At 38.3% G+C, this 23,392-nt stretch overlaps 2 protein-coding genes across 5 annotated transcripts in view; one reads left to right on the top strand and one right to left on the bottom strand.

The window, feature by feature from the left end:
- LOC131425699 (protein white) overlaps positions 1-18,544 on the top strand; it is a 53,950-nt gene extending 35,406 nt beyond the window's left edge. For 2 of the 4 annotated variants that reach the window (XM_058587775.1, XM_058587773.1), the window contains exons 3-7: positions 10,985-11,056; positions 11,209-12,134; positions 17,160-17,490; positions 17,559-17,919; positions 17,977-18,544. In XM_058587775.1, the coding sequence (XP_058443758.1) occupies positions 10,985-11,056; positions 11,209-12,134; positions 17,160-17,490; positions 17,559-17,919; positions 17,977-18,362 (2,076 nt within the window). In that variant the 3' untranslated portion in view covers positions 18,363-18,544. The remainder of the gene's footprint in view (positions 1-10,984; positions 11,057-11,208; positions 12,135-17,159; positions 17,491-17,558; positions 17,920-17,976) is intronic. The other 2 variants (XM_058587777.1, XM_058587776.1) reach the window with 1 other exon arrangement.
- Positions 18,500-23,300, bottom strand: LOC131425698 (sphingomyelin phosphodiesterase 4). The gene is made up of 7 exons (XM_058587772.1): positions 23,156-23,300; positions 23,019-23,095; positions 22,738-22,960; positions 22,572-22,674; positions 22,278-22,509; positions 21,109-22,216; positions 18,500-19,218 (listed from the first exon to the last, which is right to left on the bottom strand). Exons 1-7 carry the CDS (start codon positions 23,168-23,170, stop codon positions 18,598-18,600), a joined length of 2,379 nt encoding a protein of 792 aa, XP_058443755.1. The 5' UTR covers positions 23,171-23,300; the 3' UTR covers positions 18,500-18,597.
- Between the last annotated feature and the right edge of the window lie 92 nt (positions 23,301-23,392).

Genomic DNA, 23,392 nt, shown 5'->3' with positions numbered 1-23,392 from the left:
CTCTTATTACCGATATCACTTCATGGTGAAAATCGAGTGAAGTGAATTTAGGTCCTTACTAAGGAAGTCGCTTCAGAGGCAAAAGTAATTACTTGGATGAACTTGATGCCATTATGAACATCACGCCATAAACATTTTGTTGAAAAAATGACTACAGTGATCATTTCACTAGGCGTGATACTGGTAATAGGTAAAATCAAGTGAAGTTACAACCGCGGACCCACTGAAAGATGCAGCAATTTTTGATACATTTTCACGTCACCTGGCTGATTCCAAGAACGGAGGACCACTCCTGTCGATAACTAGCACGCGGGCCACCGGCCGGGTCTTTGATTCGGAGGTGTCTTCCGTGCACCCATACGGACAAGCATACGGCCACTACCATTGAGTAGCAACGTCACCAGTAAAACATGAGAGGCCAGCACCTACATAATCCTTATTATTACAAAATGCCTTTGGCATCATAGAGCTAACGCATTGTGCCTTAATAAATATATTTTATGAAAAAAAAAGTGAAGTTACATATGAGTGAAGTGAATGTGAATGAGAATTGAAAGAAGCATGCATTCTTATCAGACTGACATTATAGCTGATATGTAATTATGCTTCTGGATTGAATGGCCTCATCGAATCGTTTTTCTTCCGCTTATCATGGAAAATGTGTGCTTCGAAGTACTGACCTACCAGCGATGACGCTGCAAATGTAGGACTTCTCAGTTTCAATAAATGAGTTTTCAAAATCGACCAATTCCAGTGAAACTAATTCCATCCGTTTCGAATCAGTGCCACCCGCGCAAGCGGAACTGTTACGACATTGGTTGCAACCCGCGGCCTGTTAGGTTGTGCGTTGTGTATGTGTGCAAGGAACACCGGAGTTCTGGAGTATAATGATCCCGCGGAGCCGGAGAAGAGGCCGGACACACCGATAATGAAGGATCGGATTACCGGGCACTTCAAAGTCCTATGCACACAAAACCTGACGGAGGCGAGTCTTATTGACGTCTTTGTCACCGTCACGGTTATTGCAGGAATACGCGTCGGTTTTCATGTCGCGCGCGCGGGACATATCTTCCGGATTTTCCTTTGCCCGCAGTGCCAGTCTACCGTACGCGAGGGTGGTACTGAGCGCGAGATCCGCTTTCTTTGCGTTCCGATAGTTTTCAGGTCATTAGTGAACGTAGCACAGCATAAGCCGATAAGTGATATTTTTGATGGTATCATATTTATACAAATGTATTTTCTTGGATTTTATAGGCGGCATCGTTAAACATTACAACCTTACAGTGCTATCGTTTGGTTAATCCTTGGCATGAGATGTATTAGACTGGGCGCTTTTTTTGTAAGCACTCGAACACGGTAATTTCTGTGGTTGCAGTGAAAGTCTACGTTTAGTCTTGTGCAATTCTGGTGCATTTAAAGTCGATGTACAAGCTTCTGTGCACATTCTTCCGTTGGGCTCATTTACCTGTCTTGTTCAACATGGGATTAGGTTAAGCTACAACTTCTCTTCTAGTTCTGCCATTTCTTAGACAGATTAACTGGAACCCAGGTTACCAAGAAATTAGGGTGCTTTGAAATGGTTCTGGTTTGGCAGATCGAGCAGTTTGGATTCTTTGGAAGGTAAACTGAAAGCTGTTATTTATCACTATTTAACAGTCGTGCAGCTTTGGAGTACATACATGGAACTGTGTGATTTGATTTCCAAACATTACTTTTAGGCACAATCATTCTGATTCGAGTAATAATGCTGAAAAAAAAAACAAATTTAAAGAAAGCGGTTGGTGAAAAGAAACTAAACCGTTTTAGAAAAGAAAAATGATAGTTCCCTTAATTAGGGGAAGTTTCATTTTTCTTTTTGAAAACTACTATTAAGTTTAGGTTAGATGCAAAAATGTTGTTCGTTTACATATTAAAAACTATGGCAACGATTATCAGTTTCTATAGACGCCCAATTATGCACATGTTGATTTCGGGAGAAAACCACTAAGGACTGAGAGCAGGCCTACTCTGTTCATCATAATCGTGCATTGTAACAGAAGTAGTTTTAATAAGAAATTTCTGCAAAACTTTGTAATTGAGTCATTGCAGTGAGTTGTCCCCAGAAATTCACAGTTAAAATCTAATTAGACTGTCCGCTGGGAACGACCACAATTAGGTCAAAACCGGAGGGAAATCAACAATATTATAATAATAAATTAGTAGAAGTAATATGAAATAATGCTAAAAAAAACTACCGCCTCACAATTTCAATACCCCATTTGGTCTGTCAAGTTACATTGATGTCACCAGTGCAAACCCGGTCCGGCCGGTGTCCATTTATCCGGGTTTCCCTCCTCGGTGGAAACATTGTACATAGCCGGGGCATTCTGTTTTCTCGTAAGGTAATTTAAAACGTACTGGCGCGGTTGAACGGCATATAGTTGCAATGATGTGCAAATAAATACTTTCAATCAAGTCAGTCGTCGCACAGAAGAATATGACAAGGAACACGTGTAAAATGAGACCAAAGTGCTACACGCTGGAGTAAATTAAAAGTCATACACACGGGGTAAATAAGAGGGTATCAAATTGACATTATCGTCACCAGTTTCAATTCACATCGGCATGCTTTATTTACACCGAAGCATAAGTTATAAGTGTTCATTAAGGTGGTCTAAAAAGTAAAATACTCAGTCTAATGTGGTGGCTAGAATAGATTCGGGAAAAGATTTTGAGCCACCCTATGGTTGGTATGCCAGGTATGTAAGCGCAATGTGCATACTTGCAGACCACATTTGGAACATTTATTTCTGTATTGAATCATTCGCGGTTGATGTCAATTTGCATGCGAGATGACGTTGAAGCTAATTGCACAGATCCGATTCAAGGGAAACGGGATGTACATTAGATGTACCACACAAATTTGTAACAATTAATTGATCATCGGAGTTTGCAATTGGTAAATAGAACAGAAAGAGTGATGTAGAACTGTACATGTACCATCCAAATGTGACCCCATTGATAAGAGTGGATGTAGAGAATGAGATGACTACTGTCAGTTTGGAGCAAAGATTTTCTGTCTGTGTCAGTCAAATGTAATATAAAGCATAATAAATTATCATAATTTCGGATGAAATTTAGTGAGTTTCTGCTAACAAGGATGAGATGTCACTTTCCATAGATCCACTCTGTCCTTGTATTGAATCAAGTTCATCTTTTGACTGCTATCAGTGGTTTGTTTACATATCTATTAACACGTATTCAAATAGAATGAACACATAAATAAACCACTGATAGTTGTCAAAGTTAGTTTATTTTGTTCTTTTTTAACAAACCACCGTCGGCTGTCAACTAGAATTCTTTCAGTGAATTTGGTGAGGTTATGTAATGTTCGTGTAAAACCTAATTATAGAGATGATTTCAATGTTTTTAACGTGACTGAAGAAGAGAATGTTGCCTATTACGGATCTTCAAGCTAATAGCTCTCGATTTAAAAACGAGCCACATGAGCGACCAAATATCTAACTTCAAGGCTTGAAGACAGTGGGTCGATTATAAATTTAGAATCGATCACGTGACTCCCTTAATTACCTTTGCATATGTGTGTTTGGCAACCTTGTTTATTCGATTTTATTTCTCTCTTCTTTTTCTGAACTCTACCAGGAAACTAAAACGAATGAAATGACGAACGAATTGAAGCTAAATTTTGCGTCACAAAAAAACATAAGACTTAATTTTTATCGCAACAACTTATATGTGTTCATGTACTAATCGTATCGAAACTAAATTATCAAGACCTCATCATATTGGATTAATGGTATAAACCTGCAATGGTATGGATTTATGGTATAAATATGCAATTCTCAAATGCAACTTGAAAAGATCGTACGTTCGCTTTTGATATAAGCCGTGTATAAAACAAGGGAATTCAAATGTAATTACTTGTTTTCGATTTGATAAATTTGAATCTAAAAACGTTCAAACATTAATATCGAGTACCGGTGTATCATTTCGTAAGAGTAGACATCGAGAAACGAAATGAGGATTCTGATTAGTAAATCCATTTCCCCAACTGGCCGGCGTACTAGATGTGATTGATCCAGCTATGGCTTCAATATTAATATTATTTGGCAGGGAAACGCGGAGTTGCATTCAAGAGGTTTTTTTTATCTAAACAAAAACACATTCGTTACTTTTCTATAGCAACCGAATAGACAGGAGACAACTTTGACATTTCTATTGCCAATATGGTGGTAGGAGCTCAGAAAGGCTGCAAGTTTGACATCAATGTTCCCAATTTAACGGAGGACCGTGAAGTGCACCAGAAAAACTTTGTTACTGTCTAGTCTGTGTATTTGTTTGTGGTAGTACGGAAGAATGTGGTAGAACGAACATATTTCACAGTTTTTTTTCTGGAGCTTTGCTGGTTGAATTCTTATTGGAACGGGGAATCATTGCACGATACTTTTGGTGGGATGAGAGGTCCGCATGAGTGGATCGGATGCTGCTGAACTGTGTTCACTGGGCCCCGGGAAACCGACGGAATCGATGAAACGATGGCTGGTGCCCGACCCTGTCCTAGGTCGGTCGGCCCGTTTTGGCCGTTCGGTTTGGATGAGTCGGGACTACGGGAAACATTCCCGGTGAATCCGCCGGCGGATGGCCCTCGATTGATGGTTTCCCCGTTTTCTGCCGAGGTTTGGCAGGCCACGCAAGGTTGACTGATGTGATGGGCCGCAGAAAAACATCCCCGAGGGGTTGAAGAGATGTGTTTATATTATATATACATAAGAAAAACACAAAGAATTACGTTGAACTGTATTTTGTCCGTATCACAGAACCTATTTGTAGACAATATTCGTCATAACAACGAATTCATAGGCTCGAAAGTTTCTTCTACAGCAATTTTCTCATTTGCAAAGGATTTAACCCTCGAGAAATCTATATATAATTGTCCGTGTGAAAATATTGGATTTGGTAGGTAAATGTCTGCTTAATCGAGACTTTGATCTTGGGCCTGGTTTATTGCTGCTTCGAACGCAATCTTCACAATGAACTGTTTTCTACATGATTTTTCAACATGTTTTTGGAGATTGTGTTTATTTCTTCCAGCACGATACTATAGTGGCTTTTTTGCCATATTTCAGATAATGAGAAGGTCACTGCAAGAGAAATGAATGAGTAAAAGTATTGTACAGATATCTGAGATTACGTGGTCTATTTTAGACCTTGTTCACATATGTACAAGTACATGAGAAGCAAACATGCCAATACATTGGTAGAATCTAATCCAAAAAATTTACGTGTGAAAACAAAGAAGTATAGAAATTTGGATTTATTTATTTGGTGGGCATTTAGAGAGTGCGTTTTGCTTCGTATTATTATCAAAAATGAATACGATTCATTATCAAAAATGAATCAGTAATAATGTAATTTTATTGACCTTCCATTAATAAGCCCCGACTAGTTCCGACAAAATGCCATAGAAGTTAAGGAAGAATCAAACAGATATTTACATTCAGCACATGATGATTTCCTGCCTCAACTGACTTTAAGGGCATATTCAGGAGTGTTGTAGTTCTAGATGCATAATTTATGTCAGTTTTAAAATTTAAATCTAAAAATTATAACAAAATAAACTGGCAGCCTCAGCAGCGTTTTATCTGTGTTTCAAATATAGAAAAAATAGAACGGCAATGTATACCAGTTTTAAATTTGACAGTAGAACTGGTCGAATAAATAAAACTAATGGCGTTTTCGTTTTTAATTTGCACTACACCGGTGCAGTGCTACACTGAGGCATGAATAAACGAACAAAAATGACGAAAACATAAACAGTAACCATTGACTACAATTAACGATTCCATTGCACAGAGCTACACCAAACTTTTGATGAGTGCTACACCAGTGGTATCGGTGCAGAAAAAGTGTAGCACTGGTGTAGTGCAATTGGTAAAAACGAACGGTTTAGGTGCAGCTTTCGCTACACCGGTGTAGTGCAATTTAAAAACGAAAACGACATAAAACGGATTGCTGGGGATACGTTTGTTTCAGTTTCATTTACATTATAGACCACCCATATGAATCTTGCAGCTGCTGAATTTGCTCTAATGCTTCATGAAATGAGGAAATAACAAACTAAATAAAGTCTAGGTAATGTTTATAAGTAATTTTTACTCTCTTATTGTAAGAATCACAAGATATGATGCAAAATTGCTTGATATCGTTCATACCGTAACTTGATATTTTTTCAAACATAAACAATCATTGTCATAGTTACGACGCATCTAGCGATCATACGCTTGTTGTTTTGCTTCAAAAGACTGTAATCGACAGTGAACCGAGCTCATCGAGGGGTCCTATTCTAATGATACATAAGAAATCGCAGACTACTCCATCTTGAGTTTATCTTTGTTATTATTACGATCCATCGAAAAATATCGGATCAGTAATCGTGAACTAGGAGTGTGTATGTGTTAGCTCTTTTTCTTCTCTTTCTGCTAGTATTTTCTGTTTTGTTCATGCTTGCTCAGTTTTGCTCAAAATGCCGTCGAAACAAGAAGTATTTCACGAGCGCATTGCACAGTTCTACGAACTGCACAGAAATCTCGGCAAATAGTATACGGTACAACATTTTAAAAGCAAAAATGTTGCGGCTTCGACAGTTTACAAATCCTAAAATGCCGAACAACTGCTCGTAAGGAAGGTAGTGACCCGGACCAGCCAAAATTATGGACGCAAAAGGACTTCGTTCACTTTCTCGTGCCTTCAACAACAAGGATTCACTGAGTCAAAGGGATGCCGCAAAAAAGTTCATTCGTTTTAATGCTTCGTAAGATAAGAATATTGCAAATTGAACAGATTCTTAGCAATAATTCTTATTGATTTTTGTTTTCCTGTTTCAAAATCCACTCGATATGTAGAAAAATACCACGATTTCTATCAATTTGCAATTTAAGATTAATTCTACATAAACAAACATCTTAGTTACGACGCATATAGCGATTCGACGCTTGTTGTTTTGTTTTGAAAAAGAAATGTACTGCAACTGATGGTGAACCGATTTCATCGAGAGGTCCTATTTGAATGGTATATGAAAAATCATAGAGTATTCCATCTTGAGTTTATCTTTGTTATTACCCTAAGTTAATGGACCCATTGACTAGTACAAATCGTGATAATTACCTATGTTTACCTGATGCGTCTGATGCGGCCCTACCAGTTCGTTAGGTTTTGGAACTAGACGATATTAACTTAATTCGGAAAACGACTTGAAGGTGGTATTAAACTGAGTAAATGTGCGGTAGTTTAAAGAGTCAAGTTAACCGCTTCTTCGTTTTCAAACTTGAAATGCCACTCCTTTCACTGCAATACATCTCACAAATCTTAGAATGGGTGCCTTCTCCAATGATCCATATTTGATCAACTCACTCAACTTTGGAGCTTGTCCAAGTATTCAACAGTTTGGATGAAAAGTGACGATTCGGTTCAAGTAATTTACAAGTTTATAAATAGTCTCTTAAGCAGTCCTTTTTTCAAGTAATTATCTACACTTGAAAGTTCACGCGACGCAATTATCAAACATTATTAAACAGATTTGGAAACTAAAACTGTGTCCACTACAGACCAGGGCTGACATTATGCATCTCGAATCGAGTTGCTCGAAACGATTATTTTTGAAGTCGATTCGACTGAACTGAGGCATTACGTATCGCTTTCGACCTCGTGATCGAGATCCTAACAATGTGGTACTAGATTTCGACTGACGCTGCTCGAACTGTCATAATCAGAGATGCCATTTATTCAGATTTATCTGTATTATACAGATTTTTACATGCGCATACAGATTTAACACAGAGTACAGATTTATTACAGATTGCTTAAATTTAATACAGATTTATACAGATTTCACCAAAAGTATTAAGGAAAAAATTAAACTATCTATTAGTATTTGAGCTATCTATTAGTATTTGATTGCAATGACGAGATAAACGTTTAGGAATCAACGTACAAATCACTTTTTAAAATATATATTTTTTGTGCAGATATTTAATGAAGAAAACTGAAATCCATTTATATTAAAATTTGTAACTAAATTGGACTTAAAAGTTAGACAAGTCTTGGCATCATGAAACATTATTGCCAGACTGACAGTTGTATTACCTGACTCGACGTTGCATATTGGATTTTGGAAATCCATCTTAACTTATGAAGTGAACATTTTCAAATTAGACAAGTTTATGGCACCATAATAACAGGTGATTTTTTAAGAGCTTGAGAACTTTTTTAAACAATAAAACGCATAAAATTTGCAAAATCTCATCGGTTCTTTATTTTAAACGTTAGATTGGTACATGACATTTACTTTTTGAAGATAATTTCATTTAAATGTTGACCGCGGCTGCGTCTTAGGTGGTCCATTCGGAAAGTCCAATTTTGGGCAGCTTTTTCGAGCATTTCGGCCGGAATAGCCCGAATTTCTTCGGAAATGTTGTCTTCCAAAGCTGGAATAGTTACTGGCTTATTTCTGTAGACTTTAGACTTGACGTAGCCCCACAAAAAATAGTCTAAAGGCGTCAAATCGCATGATCTTGGTGGCCAACTTACCGGTCCATTTCTTGAGATGAATTGTTCTCCGAAGTTTTCCCTCAAAATGGCCATAGAATCGCGAGCTGTGTGGCATGTAGCGCCATCTTGTTGAAACCACATGTCAACCAAGTTCAGTTCTTCCATTTTTGGCAACAAAAAGTTTGTTAGCATCGAACGATAGCGATCGCCATTCACTGTAACGTTGCGTCCAACAGCATCTTTGAAAAAATACGGTCCAATGATTCCACCAGCGTACAAACCACACCAAACAGTGCATTTTTCGGGATGCATGGGCAGTTCTTGAACGGCTTCTGGTTGCTCTTCACTCCAAATGCGGCAATTTTGCTTATTTACGTAGCCATTCAACCAGAAATGAGCCTCATCGCTGAACAAAATTTGTCGATAAAAATGCGGACTTTCCGAATGGACCACCTAAGACGCAGCCGCGGTCAACATTTAAATGAAATTATCTTCAAAAAGTAAATGTCATGTACCAATCTAACGTTTAAAATAAAGAACCGATGAGATTTTGCAAATTTTATGCGTTTTATTGTTTAAAAAAGTTCTCAAGCTCTTAAAAAATCACCCTGTACAATTTTTGTTGATAGGAAAAAACTATAAAATTTCGTCGATGAATATAATATAAGATATGAAATTTAATCTACCACTCTATAACCATAATCTATTAGAATAACACCTTTAAACATAATTGTATTGTAGAAATTTTATTTTATTAGCGAATACAGATAAATACAGATATTTTATACGAATCAATACAGATTTTCTATTAAAATATCTGGCATCTCTGGTCATAACATACATAGGTAAACAAATATACATGGCAATCATGAAAAAAATTAAACTGAATTATTGTTTGGGTATTTTCGATTACATTTATTCAGTTCAAGTACTGAAAAGAAGCAAACTGCTTGTAATACTGCGGTTTAAAGTTGCCGCACGAAATTAACATGAACACATTTCTGAAATTTAAATCAAGAAGCAGATTCGTTTCCACTCCATTTGAAAACGTAAAGAATTTTTTCAAGCGTGTTCTTGTACACAATTTATCGATGAACTTTTGAAATTATAATAAAAAAAATTCTGTATTTTTCATGTATTGTTTCAAGTCTAATACAATTTACGTCATCCATATGTGTAGTTTTAATCAAAGGCTTTCAGGTTTTGCAGCTTTCTTTGTAGTATTTTATCATATTTATTAGGAGATATTGCTTTAGCTAATATACCAGGAGCAACCCATTCTTTATAGTCTTCATAATCCATTTAGGTACTATTGAAAAGTCAAATACACGCTAATAGCACGAGATTGTGATGCTTTTGGCATATTCTAAATACTTTTCAATTTACTAGAGTTAGATATATGGGTAAAAACATTATTTGCTCATTGTTATCGAGCGAATAAGCTTTTTCCTACAATCCGTTTGAGCGACGTTTTCTGTCCACAGGATTCCGAAATTTTATTACAAACTACAGTTACTGGGCATAGGTTAGTTTCGACTTACTTTTATTATTTTAAGTAAACACCACGCAGCTTTCAATTAATATGCTTTCTAAACAGTTCGACTTGTACTTAATATGCCAAACACACAATATATATATATATATATATATATATATATATATATATATATATATATATATATATATATATATATATATATATATATATATATATATATATATATATATATATATATATATATATATATATATATATATATATATATATATATATATATATATATAACGATATACAAAACAATGCATTAAAATGAAGATTATCAATACTAATATGTTTACGAAAATCTAAGATGTTATCGATAACTACCTAAATAAAAAAGAAACGTATTCGAAAACTCATAGTCGATAGTAATAAGGCTTTCGACCATTTCTTATCGAGTTCAGTCGTTTACGAGCTCGATTGTTTTGGTTTCATAATGCCAAAACTTCTCGATAATCTAATACTTCTTCGAGTGAAGTCGAACGAAGCTCGATGATCGACTTCGAATCGAGAACCATAATACGAAACGTGGTCGATTCGATAAAATTTCAGTCGAATCGAGATACATAATGCCACCCCAGGATAATGGAAATAAGACCGCAGGTTCGAGCGCAGCTTCTGGACGATTTTTATCTAACACATATTTTTGTCAGTTTGAATTCGCTTTTTCACCTATTTTCCCGCTTAAGTACTGCAAAGAACGCAAATATTTGTTAAAATCTAACGTTATTTTGATCTATAGTGGTCACATTTCATAAATTTCTTACCATCAAAGAAATAATGTATCTATATACTGTGTGCACCCTAAGTGTAGTGTTTTATTCTCGATTGGAAAAGATGATTTATTTTGATGACTGTTTCCTTTTTTCTCGTTTTTGCTCACGCTCTCAAAATCAGCGACCCACTTACGAATGCACCTGGCGTTTATACTTCGAGTCGTGGAATTACGATTTTCCGGCTACTTCATATGTAAACTGAATGAACAAGTATTCCTTTAAACGTGCTTATTCTGTGCTCCAACTAGTAGTTTTTTTATTCGTACGGGTTAGATTCCCCTTTCCCATATTCGAACTTTCTCAAGTGAATAGATCAGTAACAGGTACTTTTTTCTATCCTTTCAGCGCTACAGTACCAGTAGTTATCAGGAGGCAGACGACGTTATACAAACTAGTGACAAGGCTACTCTCATCCAGGTGTGGAAACCTAAAAGCTACGGTGCAGTCAAGGGTCAGATACCCCAGCATGAGCGGCTTACGTACACATGGAAAGAGATCGATGTTTTCGGAGAGACTCCGGGTGATTCAAGGAAAGAACCACTGTGCAGTCGACTGTGTTCGTGTTTTTCGCGACAGAAAAAAGACTTTAATCCTCGCAAACATTTGCTGAAAAATGTTACCGGCGTTGCGAAAAGTGGTGAGCTACTGGCAGTATTGGGAAGTTCCGGTGCGGGTAAAACGACTTTACTGAATGCGTTGGCGTTCAGATCCCCGCCAGGAGTGAAAGTGTCTCCGACATCACTTCGTGCTTTGAACGGAATTCCGGTGAATGCGGAGCAGTTGCGGGCACGATGCGCATACGTCCAGCAGGATGATCTGTTCATCGCAGCTCTCACCACAAAGGAACATCTTATATTCCAAGCGATGTTGCGAATGGGTAAACATGTTCCCAAGAGCGTCAAACTGAACCGAGTAGATGAAGTGCTGCAGGAACTATCGCTGACAAAATGCGCAAATACGCTTATTGGGTCTCCCGGACGTATGAAAGGCCTCTCTGGTGGAGAGCGGAAGCGATTGGCCTTCGCATCAGAATCTCTCACAGACCCTCATCTTCTACTCTGTGACGAACCTACCTCCGGCTTAGACTCCTTCATGGCCCACAGCGTACTGCAGGTGCTGAAGGGAATGGCGATGAAGGGCAAAACGATAATATTGACCATACACCAACCTTCCTCCGAGCTGTACTGCATGTTCGACAAGATTCTACTGATGGCGGAAGGACGAGTGGCGTTCCTCGGATCGCCCTACCAGGCGGCGGAATTTTTCTCACAGTAGGTATTTCTTGATGCATGAAAAGATATTTTTAAAATAGGTTGCTGTTTTATTATCTCTGTGGCCTAATTCAAGTGTTTGAGTGCTCAGCTAGACATCTGCTAATGAGATTCTTACAAGGAACGTAATTAGTCACCTTCTGTTTCAAAAGTCTGCTGTCGATTCCCTAATCAATTTACATGGCTAATAACTAACAAGTTGTACATAAAATAAGTTTTATATGGCTAGTTCAGAGCATACTTTTCGTTTTACCTTGTTATGTATAGAAATACGCTCTTAAAACGAATATTGTTCTACTAATTACCATGTTAGAGCCCTCTCCGAGAAAATCAAGTGCACATTTCTTTTACATACTACACACAGACATTTAGCGATTTTCTCGACGAGCTGAGTCGAATGATATATGACACTCGGTCCTCGGTTCAGATGTCTATATGAGAAAGACAAAACAAGAATATACGCTAAATGAGGCTTAATCTAGCTTCCTAAGACAAGACCTGACAACTGGCTTCTTATTCTACCTTTCGAATCATCATTCTAGTCTTCTTCACCCTGTTAAATAAATACCAACTGCCTGTTCACGTATCGGCTACAGTGTTGCTATGTTTACAGATTTTTTATACTTTTTTATTCTATCGTTGATTTGAAATAAACGTGAAAAATGTTTTAATGAATTCATTTTTGTTTATTAATTGATAACTTTTAAAAGCAATTCATTGAGCATACTTCTGCTGTTGAATTCTTTTGTGTTGTTTTTTTATCCTCTCCTGCCTTCAAACGATAAGCCACAAATCATAAATTTGGTTTTCAAAGGAAGATTCGTTATTCGCAAGTCTCAGACATAGGAAATACTGATAAATCGTATTTGGTAAAACCTGTGACTTTTTTTTGGTTTATAAAATATAACTTTAAAAAATCTAGTTATTATATTTAATTAACATTCCTACAGTTTGACTTACACCACAAATTGTCATTCCTGCTTTGATGACAAAACACGAAATATCTCTTTCATGTTGATCGCAAAATCGAACCCATTGTTGACGTATTACCGGATCTTTTGGAAACCAGAAAAAAGTTAAGCTTGGATAGAAATGCTTAGTGTTATTTTCTCTATACTTGACCTCATTTCTCGGCCTTTTACTCGTGTGAACTTTTCAAAAGGGTGTGGGTAGAAACATCAAAATCAGCCAATCAGAAACTGATCCATACTTACATAAAATTGGAACAAAAGTTGACCCCTCCATAAAGACAAAAGGGCCTAGCTGTAAATGAGAGCCTCTCTTTGTTTGCTTTCTATTTTGAATATTACGGAGTCATTACTGTAATTTCTCGAAAGCTTGTGGTTTTAACTTTAAAGTTTTGCGAAGAGTGAGGCTTCAAATATAAAATCAATCCGATAAATCGTGGAAAAAAGTAAACAAAGATAAACTGTCATTTGCAGTTAGGCCCTTTTGTCGTGGGACTATAGAATTGATACTTTTTCTAATGTCGTTTTCGTTGGAGAAAACTGAAACTGACCCAGGGTAGTTTCATCAAACAAACACTTTTCACGAAACTGTGTTGATTTCGCACTTAGCAACGGGGGTTTGAGTAAACCTGATAAAAAAACCAGGTTCGAAACTGACCCGATTTTCAGTTCAACAACGTTGAAACTAGGTTCGAAACTAGCTTCAAACAAACGGTTTGACAGCAGTTAGAGTGGAAACTGGGTTAGGTTTGGCATCAGACGAAAACGACATAAAGATGTTGTTACTCTAGTGAATGGAAAACGATCGCAGCAGACGTGCGCGTCTTGCGTGACAAATTTTCCCTCCCAGCAAAATTTTGCGAATTAAGCTTTCGTTCGTTTTCATAGGAAATGTATGATAAAGTCCTTATGATAGTGATTCTATGCTAAGTAGAATTTTAGTTTATTTTGCGTGTGAATCTACAAATATGTAACCGCTTTGTTTTTTCGGGTATTCCCAAAGAAGGTACCTTTACTCTAGTAAGGTACATTTACATTAGTTAGAAACCAGTGGAAGACAGATTTGGGCAACTCATCGAAGCAAACCGTGCTACCCGAATCTTCAACTCCTATAGAAGAGAATGATGAGTCGTCGCCCGCCAGGAAAGGGGACATCATTTTTGTCGTGGGACAAAAGGGCATAGCTGCAAATGACAGTTTCTTTTTATTTACTTTTTTTTTCACGATTTACCTGATTGCTTTATATTTGACGCCTTTACTCTTCGCAAAATTTTTACGGAAAAAATCAGAAATGGTTTGACAAGCAATTTGTGAATGCGAAATGCTTTCAAATCCATTTGTGACAACAGATACGATGATAGCGGATGTTTACGTTCGGAAATTCATGTACTGGCGTCTACTCCATCATAATTCAGTACTTTTTTTGGTCCGATTTAGCATCAGTGCATTAATGAAATAATGCAAAATGTTTCGAAAATCGAAAAATTAGAGAGAACTGAACAATGAAATAAAAATTTCATTATGGTTTTCAATAGATCCAATCAGTTTTTGCAATGACTGAGCGGAAATATATATTGGAGAAGCCAAGTGAAAGGAAAAACTAACAGAAAAGATGAATTTTTGGAAAAAGATACGCTCAGAGACAGGACTCGAACCTGCGTTCTTATGCATTCCGTGCATACGCGCTACCATTTCGCCACTCTGATCTTGCTTTAGCCACACTAAAACTCACAGACATAGTAGCAACGTACATCGAACATGGTCTACATCCTGGCCGTCACCCGACCGATACCACCGGCACCATTAAAGAAGGTGACAAGCGATTATAAATACACTCTCCTACTCAATGCTTGATCGGAGAAATAGGTATAAAGCGAGAGGACTAGTGTTTGATGGACAGATAAGATGTTTGGATATAAGGTATCGGTCGGGTGACGGCCAGGATGTAGACCATGTTCGATGTACGTTGCTACTATGTCTGTGAGTTTTAGTATGGCTAAAGCAAGATCAGAGTGGCGAAATGGTAGCGCGTATGCACGGAATGCATAAGAACGCAGGTTCGAGTCCTGTTTCTGAGCGTATCTTTTTCCAAAAATTCATCTTTTCTGTTAGTTTTTCCTTTCACTTGGCTTCTCCAATATATATTTCCGCTCAGTCATTGCAAAAACTGAACTTAGTCATGGCGGCTTTACGTCAAACTAAAATAAATAAATCGTTAATAGATCCAATGTTCATTAGAGATATCTCAGTGAGCCAATCAGCATTTGACAAGGTATGTTTTTTTACGTTTTACGTTCCTTTCCGAGATTAATGTTGTGGAAGAGTGATAAGTTTTTGATCGCGAATATTTCTCATTGTACTTAACGATACCGCATCATTTTTTTTGATGCCATCGGAAATATGATCAGCAATTCAATGATAAAACAATTAGTAGTATGAGATAACCATAAATAACTCAAACTTCTATCATTTATGGAATCAATAACCATAAAAACGAGAAGCACGTGGCAAGATAGGCTTCCTAGTGCTCGGACAATGACGATCCAGAATCCAGGGCTCAGTTCCAGAATTCTTACACATCATTCAGCTACAGTTATCAAACTTAGTGCCTAAATGTGAAAATCGAATCTAAAACCTAATCTAAAGAATTCAGTTTCAAAATTCAGTTCCAAAATTTGTCTTTTTCTTAATCGAAAATCGGGTTGGACCATTCCCGCGTTTCAAAATCCAGGATTCTGTTCCAGAATTTAGGTACTCAACTAGAGAATACAGCTCCAAAACTCAGGTTCTATTTCAGAATTCAGCTCTAAAATTCAATTCCAGATTCCAGGACTAGGGTTCATTTCTAAAATTTATGTTCTGAATTTAGATCCATAATTCAGTTCCAAATTTCACTTAATTCAGTTCCAAATTTCACTTATAGAATTCAGTCTCAGAACCCAGCTCCTAATTTCATATCCAGGTGCCGGTTTCAGAATGCAGATTCGGTATTTAGTTCCAGAATCTAGTACTGAAACTCAGTTGAAATTTGTCTTTCCAGAGTTCATTGCGAATTCTGGATTCAGAGTCTGGCGCCAATTCCGTGTATGAATATGGACTTAAACTTGTATTTGAATCTAGAACTAAACCTAGACTTACCATATTACTGATCCAGGTCGAGGACTTCTACCTTACTTATTACTAATTACGGATACAGCTCTAGATTCTTTTATTCGTATTCACGTGATCCGGTTATATATCTGATATTACTCACCCACCTTTTTCTGTCTCACAATTATTATACAATGAACAGTTTATTTTTCATTCGATGGTTAGCCTAATTTTATGCTTAGGGCACATAATCGTTTTGTATTTTGTTTACGTTTCGTCTTCGACTCATCAGTGTATAGCAGTTCAAATCGACCTGCTCAATGTAAAACTCGGCAGTTCAATTTGAGTCGTTAAGCAGACGTAAAGTTTCTGCTATTTGCAGAACACTTGTTTAACACCGAAGTGCCATGGTTCAAATTGAACTGCCGAGTTTTCCATTAAGCAGTTCAATTTGAATTGCTATGCACTGATGAGTCGAAGACGAAACGTAAACAAAATTTAGTTTATTTTTGTTACAAGCGATATTCTTTTAGTGTCGTTATTGATTGAATAACTCTTTATTCCAGAGTTGCATAATCGTGACGTTTTAAAAACGAGTTTCTCAACTGATCGAGAATTTGTTTCAATTATGAATTGTTATTAAATTACTTAGTTACTTTTTTACGTCTCGTCTTAGACTCATCAGTGCATTAGCAATTTTACTGGCTCACCTTACTTATTATTAGATAACTTACGGTGATGACCATGGCGCAATTTTTGCAGAAAATATACTAGAAACGACACCCTTTCAATTTAGAAATTCTTATACAGAAATACAGATGGTATGGTTGCCAATGCCACAAACCAACAGCGAGTTCAATCGCGAAGCTATTATTTGAATATTTTTTTCAAGATACCCGGTAATCATATTTTGTTCAATTTGGTGCAAACAGTTGATAACTTTTTTTTTTGAAAAATCAACTTTCAGACTTGGAATTCCCTGCCCGCCGAATTACAACCCGGCCGATTTCTACGTACAAATGCTGGCGATCGCACCGAACAAGGAACTGGAATGCCGCGATACGATCAAGAAGATTTGCGATTGTTATGCAACCAGTCCGGCGGCCCGGGACGTGATGGATGTGGCCAGTGCCGGAAAGAATGTCGACGAACACTGCCTGCTACAACCGGTGAACGGTGCCAGTAAATCCGGATATCGGTCGGGCTGGTGGACTCAGTTTTACTACGTGTTGTGGCGTTCCTGGCTGACGGTGCTCAAGGATCCCATGCTGGTCAAAGTTCGGTTACTTCAAACTGCCGTAAGTTTTTCACTGCTTTGAGTTTGCACAATGATGGGACTTATGTCGAATTCATTTCAATTTTACAGATGGTCGCAACACTGATCGGTTCAATCTACTTCGGTCAGAAACTGGATCAGGACGGAGTGATGAACATTAACGGCTCGTTGTTTCTCTTTTTAACGAATATGACCTTTCAAAATGTGTTTGCAGTAATCAATGTGTTTTCTGCCGAACTGCCGGTATTCTTGCGAGAGAAACGATCTCGTTTGTTCCGAGTGGATACCTACTTCCTGGGGAAAACCATTGCCGAGGTCCCGCTGTTCATAGTAATTCCATTTGTGTTCACATCGATAGCATATCCCATGATCGGACTGAGAGCCGGTGTGGATCACTACTTTATGACTCTCTTCATTGTAACGTTGGTTGCAAATGTGGCGACATCTTTCGGTAAGACACTTGACACTATATATGATAATAATGTTAACGTATTCGTTTCTTTTTAAGGCTATTTAATTTCCTGTGCCAGCTCTTCAATATCTATGGCCCTCTCTGTAGGACCTCCGGTCATCATACCGTTTCTTATTTTTGGTGGATTCTTCCTGAATTCAGCTTCAGTTCCGATCTATTTCGAGTACTTGTCCTATTTCTCGTGGTTCCGTTATGCCAATGAAGCATTGCTGATCAATCAGTGGAGTATGGTACAGGAAGGGGAAATCGCGTGCACTCGCATGAACGTGACTTGCCCAACCTCAGGCCAAATCATTCTCGAAACATTTAACTTCAGAGTAGAAGATCTAACCTTCGACATCGTCTGTCTGTTTGTCCTGCTGGTGGTGTTTCGTCTCGGAGCACTGTTTTGTTTGTGGTTGCGCTCAAGAAGCAAGGAGTAAAGACTTTACCATTGACTCTCTGTGGAAGATGAATCTCAATCAAAGGTCGTCATCACGTTATTAGTTTCGCCATTTAAGTCGCATTTCTGCAGTTTAGTCAAATGTAATCCCCCCAGTGTAATGAAAGAATATTAAAGTTTCCATGATCATAGCAAAATTTCTCTCTGAATATTTTTATTCTAATAAAAAATTATTCAAATAAATGCTATTTTTAAAAGATAAGAAACAATTTCAACTAACCTGTTCGATCCGATATCCTTGGGTCTATTCGAACCGATCTTACGTCACCGAAAAGTGATTTGATTAGCAAATACATAAACGTGATTGTCACAAGCAACATAAACCCGTAGCTCGGAGCATTGAATACCAAATAACCGAACAGGAAAGAGCACAGGATCACCAGCGAGGACTTGTAGGAAGCCAGCAGGCGAAGGCATATTCTAGGGCCCAACGTATCCTGTTTCAGCACGCACACTCCTTGCGATTTATCGAATGTTTGCGTAAGCATCGGAGGGCTCAGCACTTGGCGGCTCAGTTTGCCCCAAATATCGTTGCGATGCCACAGTTCGTCCATTTCACCGCCAAACATCAGATTCAACTTGCACGACAACTGGTGCAGGAATCGAACCAAGAAGGTAAACTCGGTTCCGCCTATGGGCAGCAATGCCGGATCGCCTGTATAGCGCAGTAAGTTTTTGCGATGTTTCATCACCTGTGGCGATATGGAGAACGATTGGGACGAGTGTGTTGAATCCATCGTGACATCCCAGATGGTGCTGGTTGCTGTTTGCTCCGCCAGTGATGGGGCATCGACCTGCATCGATTCTCCTCGGAATAGTTCTTCGGTGAGAGGAATCTGAAAATGCAAATATCAATCAGTTTTACTAACCGGCTAGAAATTTGTGAAAAAATACACTGATATATTTAATTCAAAATTAGGTGATGTGGATCTTACTCTTCCCGCAGGAATCCAGAATCGCCATCAAATTCCCTACGGGATTGAGGGTAAGAATTTCATTAAATCGTTGATTTTTTCAAGCCACACCTCGAAAAACACCTTCAGAGTATAACGTTTCCTCTTTTACTCTTCACCGTACCTTGGATGTGGCGTTCCGTATTAAAAATCAGTCGTGAGTCGGATTGACCTTTCCATCGGTTCAACACTTATGGTTTGCCATACTGAAGCCATGTGCAAAGTTTCATCCAAATCGGAGAAGGTCGAGTCTGATGATCTGCTAAGCATTTCTGGAATTGCTCAGTTGAAAGTACTTGATACAGAGACTTGAAACGTGTTTACTTTATATTTCGTCTTCGACTCGTCAATACAGAACAGTTTATGTTGAACTGTTATGTCACTCAGCAGTTCAACATAAACCTCTAAGTGAACGTAAATTTTTCTGCTCCTTGCAGTACACTTTTTAGTACGGTGCAAAAATTAGAAATCGATTTTGTAAGTAGCAAAGACTTTACGTCTCCTTAGAGGTATATGTTGAACTGCTGAATGGCATTAAAGTTCAACTCAAACTACAGTGTGAGCCATTTAAAGTGGAAGCATCGGGCAACCCAAGAACATTTGACAGAATTGACAGATCGACTAATGACATACCGCGTTAGAAGCATATGCTAGACAAATTTACCATAGAGCAGTACACTTCAAAATAACACGCTTTACATTCAAAATAACTTCTCAATTGTCAAAACCAGACGAATCATATTTCACGTTCAATGGATGCGTTAATAAGCAAAATTGTCGGTTCTATGCCACTGAAAACCTTAAATTAATTGAGAAACAACCGCTATACGACTCAAAAGTTACAGTTTAGTGCGGTGTTTGTGCGGATAAGGTGATTGGTCCCTATTTTTTCCAAGACGATGATTGAATTACAAAAACTGGTAATGGTGATTTGTTATCGAGCCATGATAAATGATTTTGTGATGCCCATTTTTCGTTAAAAGTGATTTGTATGGCTACTGGTTTCAATAGGACAGTGCAACATGCCATACAGCTTGACTAACAATTGATTTGTTTCGACCGATACATTAACCAAAATGATGGAAAATACCGAAAAAGGGCACATTTTGTACTCAAGGCCAAAGGTAACCATTTATGCGATATCATTTTTTATAAAATAGCTGTAACATATATCCTTGAACCAAAATAAATTATATTCGAAATGAGAATAAATAAAAATGGTGTTTTCATATATTTGGTCCAGAAATAAATGCTTCCAATTTAAATGGCCCACCCTGAATTAGGCACTGACGAATCGAAGACGAAACTTTTCCGTACTATCATTTAAACGTCCGCTTGAAACGTCCAGATCTGTTGCAATCTAAAAAAAATCCGGATCTGATACATCCCCAAAACAATTTTTTTAAATCACCTCTGAGACTTAATTTGAAACCGCGTTACTTCAGAAATCCGCATAGAAAAAATCGCAAAATTGAAAAAAAAAGTTTGATGCTAAATGTCTTAGAAATGCATGAAAAGTCGAGATCTGGTGTCATCTAAAAAACAGGATAAAAAACGCGTAAAAAAGACCCCAGTGTATCACTATCCCAAGGAACAGTGGAAAGCGATGCATCGATGAGTGTGAGTCTAACTTGCGATGTCAGGTCTTACAGTATGCGAAACTCAAGTATTTGAACCGACCGTGTGCTGTTTTTTCATGTGAGTCTTCTTTTGTAAACAAAATTGCAAAAAAAAGGACCAAGTTCTTTCTATAATAATAAACGTATCGCTTACCTGAAACATCCTTGCGAGTGAATGCAGTGCCACATCCAAAATTTCCGGAATCTTCTGTCGATCGTTCAGCATAGCCGCATAAACGGGATCGTAATCGAAATATCCTACGATTTTATGCACATACTTGAGTATCCCCTGGTAGCGGTTACTTTTCTCCTGCTGAACAATCCGTAAATTCTCCCTTGCGATTAGGGACGAAACGTAAATCTTCTTCAACAGTTCCTCGATTTCTGTGGTAAAATGATCCCCAAACAGGAACACATAACTGTCTTCGTTTACCTCGCCGGTCGAACGATTTCCCGGTGTGCCCGGTCGACCGCCGCTCGAATTGAACGATTTCCATTCGCCGCTGGACCGGTTCAGGCCGCCACTCGGGCTCATATTACACACACTTCGATTCGAGTTGCCGGAAATGTTGAACGTAGAATTGGCATTGTTATTCGATGACATTACGATTTCATTTTGATTCAGCAAATCGATCAAATTGCATTGGCTAAACACTTTCAGCAACCGGAACAGCATCAAGACATTCCTGAGCGTAGTCAAATCCATCCGCTCGAAACGCGGAATCAATTGAACGAATATTTGCGTGTACACAATCAAATTGTCGACGATGAAACTCTCATGCCTGGGTGTAATGGGTATCTCCGAGTTGATACTCAAATCTCGATTGAAAGTATATCGCCACGGTTGAATGTAGCTAAGCCACAGCTCAAGCACATCGGAAAACGAGCTGTCCAAGGGCCAACGAGCAATCAATGATTTAAGGAATCCGTAAATTCTGGCATTCATAAGTGGCTGCGCTGACTGCCGAAGTAGAGCCATCGAGGTGTTGTCTAGCTCTGAACTATTGCCAAAGGCGTGCAGTTGTTTAATGAGAATCCGAACACACCGGATAAACTCGTTACCAGGAAGTTCACGAGAATCATCTACGTCGAGCCGGAGCCAACAGTCTATGAAAACGTAAAGCACGGTTTCCGATCGCCAACAGTACGCGCGGGAAGATTCTATGCTGTTGTTTGCCACTGTTCGCTGGTGGGATGGAGCCGTAGCAGGAGCATGATGATGAATCGCCGACATCAGAAGGTATTTTGGTGATTTGGTCGGTCTGTGAAAATGTGAGGCGTTATTCGCTATCAACAGTTGCCAAAACCCGTCGGGATACTTACTGCATCACTGGAATAGTGGTAGGCGAAGATACTTTTATGCTACCACATACGATTTGAGGCAACACGATCGAATCCGGGTGGCTTGGTAAAAATGTGCACAGATATTCTGCAGTCAGAATAAGGTACAGCGTTTTGGCTTTCTCATTGCCGAGCGTTAAGGCAGCTGGGCAAAGTTGTTGCGGAGAAACTATGCCATGCAGCACGAAGAAAAACATAAAGTAGTCGAATGCATCTTGGGAATAAACGAGAATATTTCATTAGCGTATCCTTTCTACTAAGTCATCACCAACTTACTCAAGGCAAGTGATACAATCTGTCTTCTGAAAGGATCGACATTGATAATATCACTATAAAACGCAGAATAACGACCACTTTCTAGCATCTGTTGCATTTTAGGCTAAAACGCAGATATTTTTTTTTTATGAAATAAGGTACAGGATTGAAACCATTGCGAATTTACCGGAAGATATGAAATGGGAAGCTCATATTTCAGGGAGTCGTTTAGCAAACGATAGCACAGCCGAAACATTGGGCCCCCGATGGGAATGAAGAAGTTGTAGAGTACATCAAAATCATGCGGGTGAGTATCTCGTGTCATTGTTCGGAAACCCCAACCGGTTCCAGTGTTAATGCCAAATATTGAGTTGATCAACAGAGGATAGATGTCCTGAAGCTCTTTCAGACTAAAAAGCAATCATATTACCGTTAATCGTTTTCGGTTAAATTGTAAACAATAATTACCTTGCGCGGTCGATGAGAAGGCCCAGTTCAGGACAGCGCATCATCGGCGGTAGGTTGAGAATTTCTAAGATTCTTGCCTGCAAAAGGAAAAACATACTTTATTGCAAATGATTGAATACTATATCGTTCATACTCACCCCGGCAGAATCCATGTTATTTGATGTTTGTAACCTTTGAATAGTGTTCTGTAAGGAAAGTGATTTTTTTTTCTGCTTCGAAATGACCAAACTATCGGAATCTACGCTACCTGGCCGGCGCGTTTGACAATGGTGAAGCAACAGCTTCTTCTGACAGCTGTTTGTTTAATGTTAACCCAGTGCGAAATAGTTGTTGCGACTACAAAAATCTAGGGATGTCAAAGTTCGTTCTCACAT

Source organism: Malaya genurostris, chromosome 1, assembly GCF_030247185.1.
Source record: "Malaya genurostris strain Urasoe2022 chromosome 1, Malgen_1.1, whole genome shotgun sequence".
NCBI lineage: Eukaryota > Metazoa > Arthropoda > Insecta > Diptera > Culicidae > Malaya > Malaya genurostris.
This window is presented reverse-complemented; position numbering and strand designations above follow the sequence as displayed.

What these genes read in the sequence shown, in the direction of transcription:
- LOC131425698 (XM_058587772.1), bottom strand. An exon ending in ACCACTATTCCAGTGATGCA is followed by an intron (nt 22,217 to 22,277) that starts GTAAGTATCCCG and finishes ACATTTTCACAG; the next exon opens with ACCGACCAAATCACCAAAAT. An exon ending in CACTCGCAAGGATGTTTCAG is followed by an intron (nt 19,219 to 21,108) that starts GTAAGCGATACG and finishes TTGCATTTTCAG; the next exon opens with ATTCCTCTCACCGAAGAACT.